Source organism: Microtus oregoni, unplaced genomic scaffold (assembly GCF_018167655.1).
Source record: "Microtus oregoni isolate MIOR12 unplaced genomic scaffold, Mior012 000062F_ref0000492, whole genome shotgun sequence".
Taxonomy (NCBI): Eukaryota; Metazoa; Chordata; class Mammalia; order Rodentia; family Cricetidae; genus Microtus; species Microtus oregoni.
The window spans coordinates 5911187-5925444 of record NW_024543872.1 but is presented as its reverse complement, the minus strand read 5'-3'; the positions used below and the strand labels follow the sequence as shown (position 1 = coordinate 5925444).

The following is a 14258-nucleotide window of genomic DNA, read 5'->3' as shown; positions in this document are numbered from 1 at the left end:
AAAAAAAAAAAACTGCTGGAGGTGTTGCCATCCCTGATCTCAAATTGTACTGTGGAGCTATAGTAAAAAACAGCACAGTATTGCCATAAAAACAGACAATGTAGATCACTGGAATTAAAGTCCACATACTCGTGGACACCTGAGGTCTAATGAAGGAGCCAGAATACACACCAGAGAAAAGACAGACTGTTCAGCAAATGGTGCTGGTCAAACTGGACGGCTGCATGTAGAAGAATGCAAATAGATCCATACTTCTCACCCTGTGCAGAACTCAAGTCCAGATGGATCAAAGGTCTCAGCATAAAGCCAACTATACTGAATCTGATAGAAGAGAAGTAGTGAACAGTCTTGAACTCACTGGCACAGGAAAGGACTTTCTGAACAGAAGGACATCAATAGTACAGACACTAAGAATAGCAATTAATAGACATCTCATGAAATTGAAAAGCTACTTTATAGAGCCTAGGCAGTTTGGATGCTCACCTTACGAGACCTGGATAGAGGTGGGTAGTCCTTGGGCTTCCCACAGGTCAGGGAACCCTGATTGCTCTTCGAGCAGATGAGGGAGGGGGACTTGATCGGGGGAGGGGGAGGGAAATGGGAAGCGGTTGCGGGGACGAGGCAGAAATCCTTAATAAATAAATAAATTAAAAAAAAGAAAACATATAGTGGAAAAAAAAAGAAAAGCTACTTTATAATAAAGGACATATTTTTTAGACAAAGCGGCAAGCTACAGAATGGGAAAAGATTTTCTAAATACACGTCAAATAGAGAGTTAAGTATCTAAAACTGTATAAAGAGATTAAAAATGGACATCAAGAAAACAAATAATGATATTCTGCCATACTCATAGATCTGTTCATTGCTTAGCCATTAGAGAATCCTCCTGCAGCAGATGGAACCAAATACAGAAACCCACAGACAGACAACATGCAGAGAGTGAGAGATGTTTTAGGACTCTCCCCCATCAAATTCCACTCTTTGGGACTTATGGGAACTTCATGGACGAGGAAATGGAAAGAGTGTAAGAGCCAGAGGGGTTGGAGGACACCAAGAAATCAATGCCTTTTAGATACAACATGGGTAGCACACATATAAACTCAAGGAAACTGAGGCAGCCTGCACAGCCCCCATATGGGTCTGCACCATATAGGGCCCTAGAAATGAAAGGAGAAGTGGACACATGTAGTTGGTTGTTTTATTCTTTTTACTTTTTACTCTTTTCTCTTTACTCTTGGGGCCTGCCACCAAGCTCCCAAATGAATCACACACATTCTTTCTTATGAGTGTCTGGCCTTAGCTTGGTTTGTTTCTAGCCAGCTTTTCTTAACCTATACATAAGATTATAGTGAATTTTTATATGGGATTACTCAGCTCAAGTGCATGGTGCCATCCCCGAGTAGCTAGCTGGTCATGGAGTTATTAGAATGATCAAGCCATGAGGAACAAGCCACTAAGCATCACTCCTCCATAGTCTCTGTTTTCAATTCCTACCTATAATTTCCTGCCCTGTTTGGGCTCCTGCTCTGATTTTCTCCTGTGATGGACTCTGATGTGGTAGTGTTTCTGACTGTATCACACTGTTATATTACAGTCATAGAAACCCTAACTTAGACAATACATCTAAATATTTGGAGCTGGGATCCAAAGATGAGAAAGAAATGCAATATTTATCCATGTGGGTCTGAGTTAGCTGACTAACTTTAATATTTTCTAGTTCTAGCCACCTATCTGCAAATGTCACAATGCCATTTTTATTTATAGCTGAATAGTATTCCATTGTGTATATAGACCATTTTTATTGTCCATTCATTAATTTAAGGCCATTTGGTTTCTTTTCATTCCTTAGCTATTTTAAGTATAGTGGCAATGAACATGGCTAAGCACAGTATCTGTAGAATAGGGTGCTGAGTCCTCGGGGCATATGCCAAGAAGTGGCATAACTGGGTCATATGGGAGATTTATTTTTAGTTTTCTGAGATTTTTCCACATATTTCCAGACTGGCTGCATCAGTTTGCACTCCCACCAACAGTGGCTGAGGGTTCCTGTTTCCCTGCTCCCTGTCCAGTATTTGTTGTAGGTGGTTTTGATGGTGTTAACCATACTGCCTAGGGTAAGATGAAATCTCTAAGTTGCTTTGATGTACATTTCCATAACTGCTAAGAACAATGAACATGTTAAAGATATTTCTTAGCAGTTTTTACTTATTCTTCTGAGAACTTTGTTCAGATCCATGGCCCATTTTTTAATTGTTTATTTTTCTCTTTGTATTTAGAGTTCTTTGTGCATTCCTGTTATTAATCGTTTGTCAGATGTATAGCTGGCAAAGGGTCTCACACACTTTGTAAGCTTAATTTTTGCTTGCTTGCTTGTTTCCTAAAGAGCCCAGAAGTTATATGAGGTTCCTCTTGTCAGTTGTCAGCCTTGATTCCTCGGCATGTGGAGTCCTATTCACAAGTCCTCTTCTACACCTCTGTCTTGTAAGGTGCTGCCTACGGTGTTTGTGTGTATGCTTGTGTGTAAGGCTTGCCTAGAGGTTAAGCCTTTCAGGTTTCACAGTGAAGTCTTTGATCCATTTGAAGTTTGGTTTGTGCATGGTGATAGATAGGGCCTAATTTCATTTTTCTACTTGTGGACATACAGTCTTCCCAGACCCAGTTTTGGCAGATGCTATCTTTTCTCCAGTGTATGCTTTTAGCATGTTTGCCAACTATCAGATGACTGTAATTATGTGTACCTAAGTACTATTTTGTTCTATTGGCCAACATGTTGGTTTTTCTACAATATCATGGTATTTTTACTACTATAGTTCCGTAATTCTGTATCTGGAATGATAATCCCTCCAGTATTGTTCTTCTTGCTCAGGATTGTTTTGAAAGTGTTATGTTTTCCATGCATTTTCATTGGCATGTGCTATCATTTGCATATTGATTTTGGCCATTCTGACTGGTGTAACATGTAATTTTGATTTGCATTTCCCTAGTGGTTAGGGATGTTGAACATTTAAGTGTTTCTAAGTCTGATTAGTTGAGTATCTCATTTTAAAATTAAGTTGTTTTCTTGATATTCAGTTTTTCTCTATATAGTTTAGATACTAACCTATTAAATGAATAATTGCTAAAGTTATTTTCCCATTCTGTAAGCTGCTGCATTGTCCAAATGCTGTGTAGAAGCTTTTCAACTTTATGAAGTACCATTTATTAGTTGTTATTATTAGTGCTGATGATGTTGGTGTTCTGTTCAGAAAGCCCTTTCCTGTGCCAATGAGTTCAAGACTTTCCCCCACTTTCTCTTCTACCAGGTTCAGTGTATCTGACCTTATGTTGATTTGAGATCTCTGTTCCATCTGAAGTTGAGTTTTGTGCAGGTGATCAGTGGAAATTCATTTGCATATTTCTGCTTGTAGGTATCCTGTTTGACAAGCAACATTTGTTGAAGATACTGTCTTCTTTTTCCCCAGTGTGTATTTCTTCCTTCTTTATCAAACCTCATGTCTGTTTTTATGCCAATACCATGCTCGTTTTATTACTATATCTCCACAGTAACATTTGAGGTCAGGGATGGCAATACTTCCAGCAGTTCCTTTATTATTCAGGATTGTTTTAGCTGACCTGCATTTTTATGTTTTCATATGAAATTGAAAATTATTTTTAAGTTTCTATGAAAAAATACATTGAAATTTTTATGGAGATTGGATTGAATTACTAGATTAATTCTACCTATTCCTGAGCACAGGGGATCTATCCGTCCTCTGGTATCTTCTTCGTGGCTGTCTTTTTGCGTTCAGTTTGCACTTTTTTGTTCTCAGGACTTTGTTAGTTGGTTGTTATTTGTTAGGTCTCATTTCCTTTTTTAGGTGGGTATGTTTGTGATGAAGACTAGGCTGCAGCATATTTGAGTTGTCATTTTCCATGTTCAGACTGTGTTCAAGGTACCACACTGTATTACTAGACCTTCCCCTAGGGTAACTTACTGACTCCAGCAGTAGGACCCCTGAATGCGTGACATCCAGCACGTTCTTTTTCTACTTCCTAGAAGTTTTTACTCACTGCCAGGAGTTCCTCTGTGATGGATGGTCTCATACTTACATTCTCTTTTTCTAAGGACTGTTCCGGACCACTGTCCATGTGTTGCTCCATTTCTGGTCTTTTCTCCTGATTTGATTTTGGCTCTGCTCTGTCTCTGGGGTTCAACCTTTTTCTGGGAGGTTTTTATATTTGGAACTGCATCTTACCATCCTGAATGAGTTCCAGACACTTCTGTACCTTTCTGAATGAGTTCCTGGCACTTCTGTAGTCAGGGTGTGTTTGTGCTTTGTGTTCTTTATGGACTTAGCTTCTTTTGGCATGGTTAGGTACTATGTAAAATTATGTTGTAGAGAAATTGTTGGGTGTTTACTTGTAGATGGGTGGCTGTAGTATAGTCTCAAACGTCAAAGAAACCTTTGTTCAAGGGGCACCTGTCAGTGTGAGCCAGGGGACAGGTTTTTTTCTCATGGGGCTGTTCAAGGGTGTATGGACTAGGGAGACTCAGGCTGCAGGAAAGCATTTCTGGTCTCATGGGCTTGATCTGATGGTATGTGGGGGCAGTGGGAATTAGTAGGTGAGTGGGTGCACTATCTCTGGTCTCAATGGGATTCCCCAATGCATGCGTGAGCTCATAGCATACATCTTAGACCTTGCTGAGGTTGTCCAATGGCATATGGGTTGAAAGAACCTTGAAGGTGTGTGGTGTGCTGTCCCTGACCAAAAGGGGATAGTCTGAGAGTGGGTGGGACAGCAGGAAGCTTTTGTTTGTTTTTTTGTTTTCATTGTGAGGTGGGGCCTGGCAGAGCCCAGAGTAGCCTTGAAATTATGCAATTAAACCTGGCATTGAACTCTTTGTCTTTTTGTCTCCACCTCCCAAACACCAGGATTACAGGCAAGTGCTACCATGTCTGTAGTGCTTTGGCTGCTATATTTCTTTAAGAATCATGGCAGGAAGGCATGTCACTGGGAGAGTGAGAGTTTGAGATGGCTTGTCACATTGAGTACGCGGTCACAGACAGAGGGAGAAGAATGCTGGCATTAAGCTGATTCCCTTTTGAACTTAGTCACGGAACCTAGTTCTTGGGTTGGTGCCACCCGCACATAGGGTAGGTTTGCTCTCAGTTAGACCTGTTTAGAATTGCCCTCAGAGGCACACTCATTGTTGTCTCTCTTAGGTGATTCTAAATCAGTCAACTTGGCAGTGTGAATTAACTATCACCCAGATTTTTTCAATGTTTTTTATATGAACAAAAATGTTTGTGTAGTCAAATAATCTTCTGTTTTTGCTTTTTTTAGTCTGTGTCTTTGATTTCTATGAATTATTCTTTATGATATTATTTATGAGTGCTAATCCATATAAGGCATTGTTTTATTAAAGCATTAACTCTGAAAAGCCAGAATAGGCTCTGGCCACCTGGGAACCAAATAAGGTCATTTTCGCTATTGTGTCCAGTGCAACTTTCCACTGCTTTCATGAATTTCTCTTCTTATGCAATTAAATTTCTTTCTTTCTTTGATTTTTAGATTGTTTCTAACTTCATAAAGCGTATCCAGACCAAAATCAAAGATCTTCTACAGCAAATGGAGGAGGGACTGAAGACAGCGGACCCTCATGATTGCTCTGCATATACCGGTTGGACAGGTGAAGTAGGAACCTCTGTTTTCCGTTCTGGAACTGTGATATATACACCACAACTTTGAAATTTTGTCCTATTTTTAAAATGGTGACGTTTATACCCTTGAAGCTTAGATAGTTTTATTATGAGCTGTTTTGTAGTCTTCTTTCTGAAGAAATACTGTCTGAAGGTTTGATCTTTAACATGTAGTATATACATATATATATGTATACATATACATATATATATATTTTATTTTTCGAGACAGGGTTTCTCCGTAGCTTTTGGTTCCTGTCCTGGAACTAGCTCTTGTAGACCAGGCTTGCCTTGAACTCCCAGAGATCCGTCTGCCTCTGCCTCCCGAGTGTTGGGATTAAAGGCGTGTGCCACCACCCCCGGCACATGTAGTATATTTTTACAACATATCTTATATATAGCTATGCAAATGTGTGGCAATAAAAGGCCTACCTATGATTTACTTTGTTGGTTTTGGCTTGTTACATTTTCCGTTCTGACAGGTTTTGATGAAATAGCGTCTCTGGTCTCTTTCATAAATGACTACCTGGTTTGTTATGTTTAATTTGATCCAAATAATTTAAAAAAAAAAAAAAATATATATATATATATATATATATACACACACACACACACACACACACACACATATATGTATATATAATTTTAACAATTTATTTATTTGTTTGTTTGTTTATTACATCATTTAAACAAAAGTCGTATAATTCAGGACCGAAAAAGTATGGTCTCAAAATTAACTGCCTTAACTAATTTTATGTTTTTGCTGTTCTAGCACAGGGATTTTTTTTCTTCCTGGTTCTCATGATCTATGATGAGGGAGCTCAGATGAGATCCACAGAGTGTAGTTTAAGGAATAGCAAATGTTTATGACAGATTAAGGTTGAACGCGTTGTGAAGGGGTGAATGTGGGTAGTGGCACAGGGGTCACTCTGTGCTGTAACGTGAGTAAAGGGTCTGAGGGAACAGTGAGCAAAGTGGACAGTGTGAGACCTGTTTTAGGTCAGATTTGTACTATTTCTAGAACAGACAGCTCTTTCTGAGGCCGTTTCCTGTTCAGGGTATTGGCAGTCTGTTTGGACAGGCTATTGGAGAAGGGACGTGGAGCTATTTTTGTCCTTTATGAGGGTGTCCGCTAGTAATCCTACTAGGTGTGGGGCTCCTGGAACAAGGTTTAGATAGCTGTCTGTTCGTGGCATCACTCAAGTCTCATTCTTTTGACGGATATTCGTTTTAGACCTTGATTGTACAAGTTCTAGATTAGGAAGTAGTCAGCTCCAATGTGCCCCTGGCCTACAGTATCTAACTGGCTACCTAACACTACCAGGTAGTCAGAACATTTTCGTAGCTCTGTCAGTTTTGTAAAAGAAGATAGACCTTGTTCTCTGAAATTATAGTGAAGTCTGATTTACATGCTCATAATTCGCATACAAATTTAGAGACTTTTCTTCTTAGCTTTAAAAAATATTTTTACTTACTCTTTGATAATTTAATACATTTATACAATGTGTTTTGATCATATCTACCCCTCTTACCTTTCTCCAACCTTCCAGGACCCAAAACCCATCTTCCTCTCAACTTTGTGTATTCTTTTATATTATTAATAATAATGATAACCCCCTGAGTCAAATTAATGTAGAGTATGTGTGCATGGGTTTGGGGTCATCCTCTAGGGCAAGGACAGTCTTACCTGAAGCCACCACATCTGCCAGGTGACCCAGGGTGACCCTTCCTATCTATGCTGGAGTTTTGGCTGCTTTAACCATACACAGTTCTTGTGCAGGCAACCATGGCTGTTGGGAGTTGCGGTATGAAACAGCCCACGTCCAGCATTTCACAACCCTTCTCCCATCCTCTCTTTAGCCTTACATTCTTCCAGCCTCATCCTCTGTGATGTTTCCTCAGACGTGGAAGGGAGGAGTTTGCTATAGATAGCCTATCTCAAGCTGAACACTGGCAATTACTTATTCTTGGCACTTTGATCAGCTAGGAGTTTCTGCAGTAACCACTGTGGTGCAAACGAAATTAGGCCCATATCTATCATTTTGCACGAAAACCAACTTTGAATGGATCAAAGGCCTTAATGTGAGACCTGAAACATTGAAACTGCTAGAAGAAAACATAACCAATACACCACTGAAAACTTGGCCAAAAGACCATGAATGGGAAGTCACATGCCCTAGGAAGAATTATATTTTTTCACTAAATGGAAATATTTTCAAAGTACCATATATATTTTTGTTTGTATAAACAGGTCTGTGCTGATGTTAACCCGGATCTTCTCGATTTTTATTTTTATTTTGTCTCAGTGGTCTACACGTCTGCTTGTGGACCAGTATCATCGTGTTTCGTAGTCCCTCCAGCATTATTCTTTTTCTCCAGGATTGTTTTGGCTGTCTGTGGTCTTCTGTGGTTTCAGTTGAATTTTAGGATTGTTTTTTCTATTTCTGTGGTGAATGAACTAGGAACTGTATTGAATCTGTAAATAGCTTTTTGGAAATGGTCATTTTCAGGATACTAATCCTACAAATCTATGAACATTTCTCTCTCAGCAGTTTGAAGTTTTCTTTCTTTTTTTTAACTTTTTATTCATTCTTTGTGTCTTTCACATCATGCATCTCAATTCCATTCATTTCCCTCTTTCTTCGTATCCACCCTCTGCCAGTGATACTACACCACAACTCTTCAATTTGAACTCTGGCAAATATCCGAAGCATGGTCTCTATCCAAGTTGCAGTTATTCCCGTCTGACCTCTTCAGCTGAGCGTCCGAAGCCCGCATCGCTCTCAGCACTATTACCTTCTCAGCTCCTGCTGGGATTGCGCGTTAAGGCCTACTTACAGCATTCAACTGCTTTCCTAATCCAAAGTCCCAATGTCTTCCACATTCCTCTCAACCATTGGTTCTCAGGCTTCCTGATGCTGCAACTCTTTAATACAATTCCCCATGCTGTGGTGACCCCAACCGTAAATTTATTATTGTTCCTACATCATCACTGTAATTTTGCCATTATGAATCATAATGTAAATATCTGATATTTGAACCTTTTGCAAGGTTTCTTTGATACCCCAAACAGGTATCAACCCATAGGTTGAGAACTGCTGATCTAAACAATAGCAGGATCACTATTGTCACAGCAATATTCCAGTCCCTAGTACCAACCTCTGTCCTAGTTGTTCTCTTGTCAAGATGCACCATGATCAAGGCAGCTTATTGGAGGCTTGCTTATAGTTTCATAGGGTTATTTAGTTCATGGTCATCCTCACAGGGAGCATGTTGGCAGGCAGCCAGGTATGGCACTAGAGCAGAAGTTGAAAACTTCCATCTTGATCCATAGGCAGGTAGGAGAGAGACAGTGAGATTGGGCCTGGTATGGACTTTTGAAACCTCCAGGTACACCCCAAGTGACACACCACCTCAACAAGACTACATGTTCTAATCCTTCCCAAACAATTCTACTAACTGGGGTCCAAGCATTCAAACACATTAGCCTATGGAAGCCATTCTCATTAAACCCACCACACAGAACTTCTGTCAGCTTACAGATTCTCTCTGGTGATTCACAGAAATTTGTAGCAGGCTCACTGTGCAGATGCTCCATAGGGGTTAGGCATAAGTGGAGGTGGCTGTGGTACAAGCCAGATTTGGTGACTCATTGGGGTCAAAGACTCGGAATGCTTAGTGGTCCTAGGGATTCTTGGTAGGTGGGTTTGCAAATTGTTTCTGGGATTTTGTACCTGGAGTTCCAGGTCATATTCACACAGTTCCTAGTACCATGGTGAGTAGGGTGGCTGATAGGTAGGTGGTTGAGCAGAATGTGTCTGGGGGTCCTGTTTGGAATTCTGGGTTAGAATTCATACAAGACCAGTGCCAGGTCATGCCGTGGATGTGTGTCTAGGAAGCAGGTAAAGAAGTGGGTCTTTGGTAGTTGCGTGGATTTTCAGGTCAGACTCCAGGAGGTGCCAGAGCTAGGTAGGTGGGTGAATGTTGTAGGGGGAGTTTTTCTATGTCCCGGCAGTCGCTCCCAGATAGCCACACAGAGACTTATTATTAATTATAAATGCTTGGCCAATAGTTTAGTCTTATCTCCAGCCAGGTCTTATAACTTAAATTAACCCATTTCCATTCATCTGTGTGCTGCCCCGAGGCTTGTTTACCTCATCCACGAACATCCCAGGTTGCTTCTTCCCTTTCTGGCTCAAGATTCCTCCAGCTCCACCCTCCTTCTTCCCAGCATTCTCTCTGACCTGAAAATTCTCCCTAGCTGTCAGCCAATCAGCTTTTTATTAACAATGAGAGCAACCCATTCTCACAGTGTACAGAAGGATTGTTCCACAGCAGGCCGGCAGAGGCATGTGTCTGGGGGGGCCTATCTCTCAAATTATTTTTATTTAGGCAGCTGATTTCTTCAGTGATCCATTTATCATTCAGTATGAAACTATACTCTCAGTGGTTTCTGTTGCTGCTGGTGTCTAGCTTTACCTCCTTGTAGTCTGTTTGAGTACAGAATGTTATTTCAGTTTTACGGTATTTATCGGGAATTGCTTGTCTTCAAATACAGGGCCGTTTTGGGAAAACATTCCATGGCCTGATGCTGAGAATATATATTCTTCAGTGTTTGGGTGAAATGTCCTGCAGATTTCTGTTAGATTCATTTGATTTGTTATTCTGTTTAATTCCAGTGTTTGTCTGATGTTTCTTCTGGATGGCTTGTGTATTAGTGAGAATGGGGTATTGAAATCATCTGCTGTCACTATGTTGGGTTTATAATTATTAATCCGTGCTTTTACATCTAGTAGAAAATGTTTTATGATATTGTATGCACCCGGTTTTGATTGTGTGTGTTTAGAAATTTTATATCACCTGGGGCTATTTATTGAGAATTTGAAGACTTTCTCATCCCTTCAGGCTATGTTTGAAGCCTGTTTTGTCATGTTAGGATAGCAATGCTTGCCTGTTTCCTAGTTATACTCGCTTGTGATATCCTTTCCCACCAGCTGGTGTCTGCCATTGGCAGTGAGATATTTTCATGGAGGCAAGAAAAGATAGATTGTGTTTCTTAATCCCTTCCGAAGTAAGGAGGCATTCCTAGAAAGAATGGTATACCCTGAGAGGGAACTTTTATAAGTGAAAAGTTGGCAAAATATTGCTGGGATAGGCAGAGAGGAAAAGGCAAGAAAATGTGCAGATAGACTTCTTAAACAGTGTTACCAAGTAGAGGAGGTTGACCTGCAAGAACCGGTGTTATAAGGGAGGTCGACCTGCAAGAACCAGTGTTATAAGGGAGGTCGAGCTGCAGGAGCCGGTGTTATAAGGGAGGTCGATCTGCAGGAGCCGGTGTTATAAGGGAGGTGTTATAAGGGAGGTGTTATAAAGCCACCACCACCTTAGAGGCCATGCTTTCCGTAGGAACTAGGTCACAGAAAACGGTAAAGTGAAATGAAATCATTTACTGTTTGGGCAAGGTGAGTGCTCTCATTTTTTCCCTCTTACCTTATCTGTGGACATCTTACAATTTATAGAAAGCTGTGAGACAAAGGTAGACTGTGTCTCTTCATCTTTAATTAATTCTTTCTTAGGAATAATGGGGATATAGGCCCCAGCTGCCCTCCTTGTCTCTATTTTGATAGAGTTATCCCCTAGTTTTTAAATTGGCATATATTCATTGTAATTTTAAAATATGTTTCAGATCAACTTGAACATGTGAAGTACCCTGAATTAGCTACAAAAGAAACAAACAGCTAGATAGCTATAGAAATTTAAAAATTAAAATAAAAAGAATAAAAATCAGATTATTAGGTAAATTAGATGAAATCTAGAATATTAAAGAACATCAATTTTAGCTTAAACGAATGTTTTATTTGAGCTAGTCGCTGTCACATTTATTTCTGTACTTTCTCATGCAGTGTGCTTTCTTTATATTGATTCCTTTTTTACTTAGCTGACTTCTTTTTTTTACTAATACATATTAATTGAACATTGTAATGGAGTCTATTGTGACCCACTGCATGTACTGATCAAATCTAAGCACCTTCCCCCACAGTCCCTTAGCTCGGGGGTCAGAGTACCTTTCAAGATAAGTCATTCTCCTAAGGGCTTCTGCAAAGATCTCTCAGCAGGACTCCTGGCTCTTGTCCTCTGTGAGCGAAGACTTGGGCGAAGAATCTGGGTGTTGCTCAGTGTAGAAGGAAATGATGTGAGGGAAAACAGAAAAGGAGTTCATCGGCCTGCGATTCAGAGGGGATGAGGCTAAGCGGGCGTGAGTCAGAACCGGGAGTGGCTGGAGCAGTAGCATGCCTTCTGTCTTTTCTAAGCGTAAAGTGCTGCCTCACCATTTCCACTGTTTCATGGCCTTTTCTACCCTAATTTTTGTGTCTTTTGTTTTCAGCAGTTCTCAATTTTCTGAAATAAATTATATATTTTGTTGTTGTTATTGTTTATGTTGTCTATTTGAAAATACACAGTCTTTGCAGAAAATGTTTTGTTGAACTGTAAAATTACTCCCTGCAGGTGAAAGGAAGATAGTAATGCTTTTCTTTTGGGGGTGGGACTCATTCCAGGCATAGCACTTCTCTACCTGCAGCTGTACCGGGTCACTGGCGACCAGACCTACCTGCTGCAGTCCCTGGATTACGTGAAGAGAACACTCCGGAATCTGAGTGGTCGCAGACTCACCTTCCTGTGTGGAGATGCCGGGCCCCTTGCCGTGGGAGCTGTGATCTACCACAGACTCAAAAGTGAATGTGAGTCCCAGGAATGCATCACAAAGTGAGTCTGAAAAATTGGAAATGTCTCCAGATGTTTTGTTGCAGAATTACTGAGCAAAGATGGTCAACAATTAACTGATTTTCTAATTGACAATTGCAAACAGATCTCTCTGAAAAGCGAAATATGTTAGTCTTACTGGTGGGATCATGCGTTCTTTTTATATACATGCAGGAGTGTCTCTTAATTTCTGTGGGGCTTTAATAATCATTCTAAACAATTTTTGATTGCCTTCAATGTATGAAAGTGAGTTCGCATTCATGAAATAGTTGGAGAATAGTTGGAGGTCAGTTTTTAGTTCTTAGTTATGGTGATGAGGGAATGATGATGGCGTGTGAAGGTTTTTAGTTCTTAGTTATGGTGATGAGGGAATGATGATGGCGTATGAAGGTTTTTGCAATGGTCAGCTTATATTCTTCCTGAACAAGCAGAAAGCAAGGTCCCTTTTTTGGATCTGGTAGAGTATCTGGCACGTGAGGACGTCTGATGTTGAAAGATGGAGCGTCTTAGTCTTACCTAAGCAGTAACTACATCTCAGCTTTATCTTACTCGGATTTTACATCACTTTCTTCTAATACTGGTTCTTAAAGTGTGAACTCTGTTTGTACTGTATGATTTAGAGTAGTAGAGAGGTGGACATTTGGGGCTGAAAGAATTTTTCTCAGAGCTGGAGATTGAATCCAGTACCTCATACACTTTTAACACTGGCCTACATCTCCAGCCCAGATACTTTTGATCTTAATTTTGTTATTTGAGTATATATTTATTTATTATGTATATAGTGACCTGTCTGCATGTATGCCTGCAGGCCAAAAGAAGGCATCTCATTACAGATGGTTATGAGCCACCACGTAGTTGCTGGGAATTGAACTCAGGACCTCTGGAAGAACAGTCAGTGCTCTTAACCTCTGAGCCATCTCTCCAGCCCCTAATTTTGTTATTTGAAACAGGAATTAGTAGAGAGGTTTTGATTGTTTTATGAACTTATTATTTTTTGGTCATAATTGAGAGAATTTTTAGGCATTTTCTGGGCTAACCCTTTGTCTTGTTGGTTAGACTTCTACAGATGCACAGAACCGTTGTCTGTCAAGAATCAGAGCTTCCTGATGAGCTGCTGTATGGACGGGCAGGTTACCTATATGCCTTACTGTACCTGAACACAGAGATTGGCCCAGGCACTGTTGGTGAGACAGCTATTAAAGAGGTATTGTGGGTCTGCTGAACCTACCAAAGTTCAAAGCTAACTGATAGCATACAGTTATATTAATACCCGGCCTCTGTTTCTAGGTAGGATTAGTTTTTTAAAAAAGTATCTCATAAAATATCTTTTAGAAATAGCTAATTTTCTTCTCAAACATCTTTTAAAAATCAGTGAACTGTGTTAGGTAGGTTGTGTTTCATTGGAACTACATAGTTCAACTTCAAGAGGTTAGAGGGAGGTGATCACAGATGGGTATCTGTATTCTTTTCATTCTGTTCTGCTGTCCTCTGCATATACCCGTCCACATAGCCAAATGTAGTCTGGGCACCCGTAGCCTGCTTGGAAAGGTAAAGAAACAGCTTCCTTTGGCAGGGTTCCCCTTACAACGTGCCCACCTCACATCTGCTCACGTCGCATTCCCACAACCTAGAGGGCTGGCTAGAAGGCTGGACGGACATTCCCACAACCTAGAAGGCTGGATGGACATTCCCACAACCTAGAGGGCTGGCTAGAAGGCTGGACGGACATTCCCACAACCTAGAAGGCTGGATGGACATTCCCACAACCTAGAGGGCTGGCTAGAAGGCTGGATGGACATTCCCACAACCTAGAGG

At 40.5% G+C, this 14258-nt stretch overlaps 1 protein-coding gene across 2 annotated transcripts in view; it reads left to right on the top strand.

The window, feature by feature from the left end:
* Positions 1-14258, top strand: part of LOC121439718 (lanC-like protein 2) — a 45040-nt gene that overhangs the window by 8135 nt on the left and 22647 nt on the right. For both annotated transcript variants that reach the window (XM_041640313.1, XM_041640312.1), the window contains exons 2-4: positions 5554-5671; positions 12239-12446; positions 13500-13647. In XM_041640313.1, coding sequence (XP_041496247.1) covers positions 5554-5671; positions 12239-12446; positions 13500-13647 — 474 coding nt within the window. The remainder of the gene's footprint in view (positions 1-5553; positions 5672-12238; positions 12447-13499; positions 13648-14258) is intronic.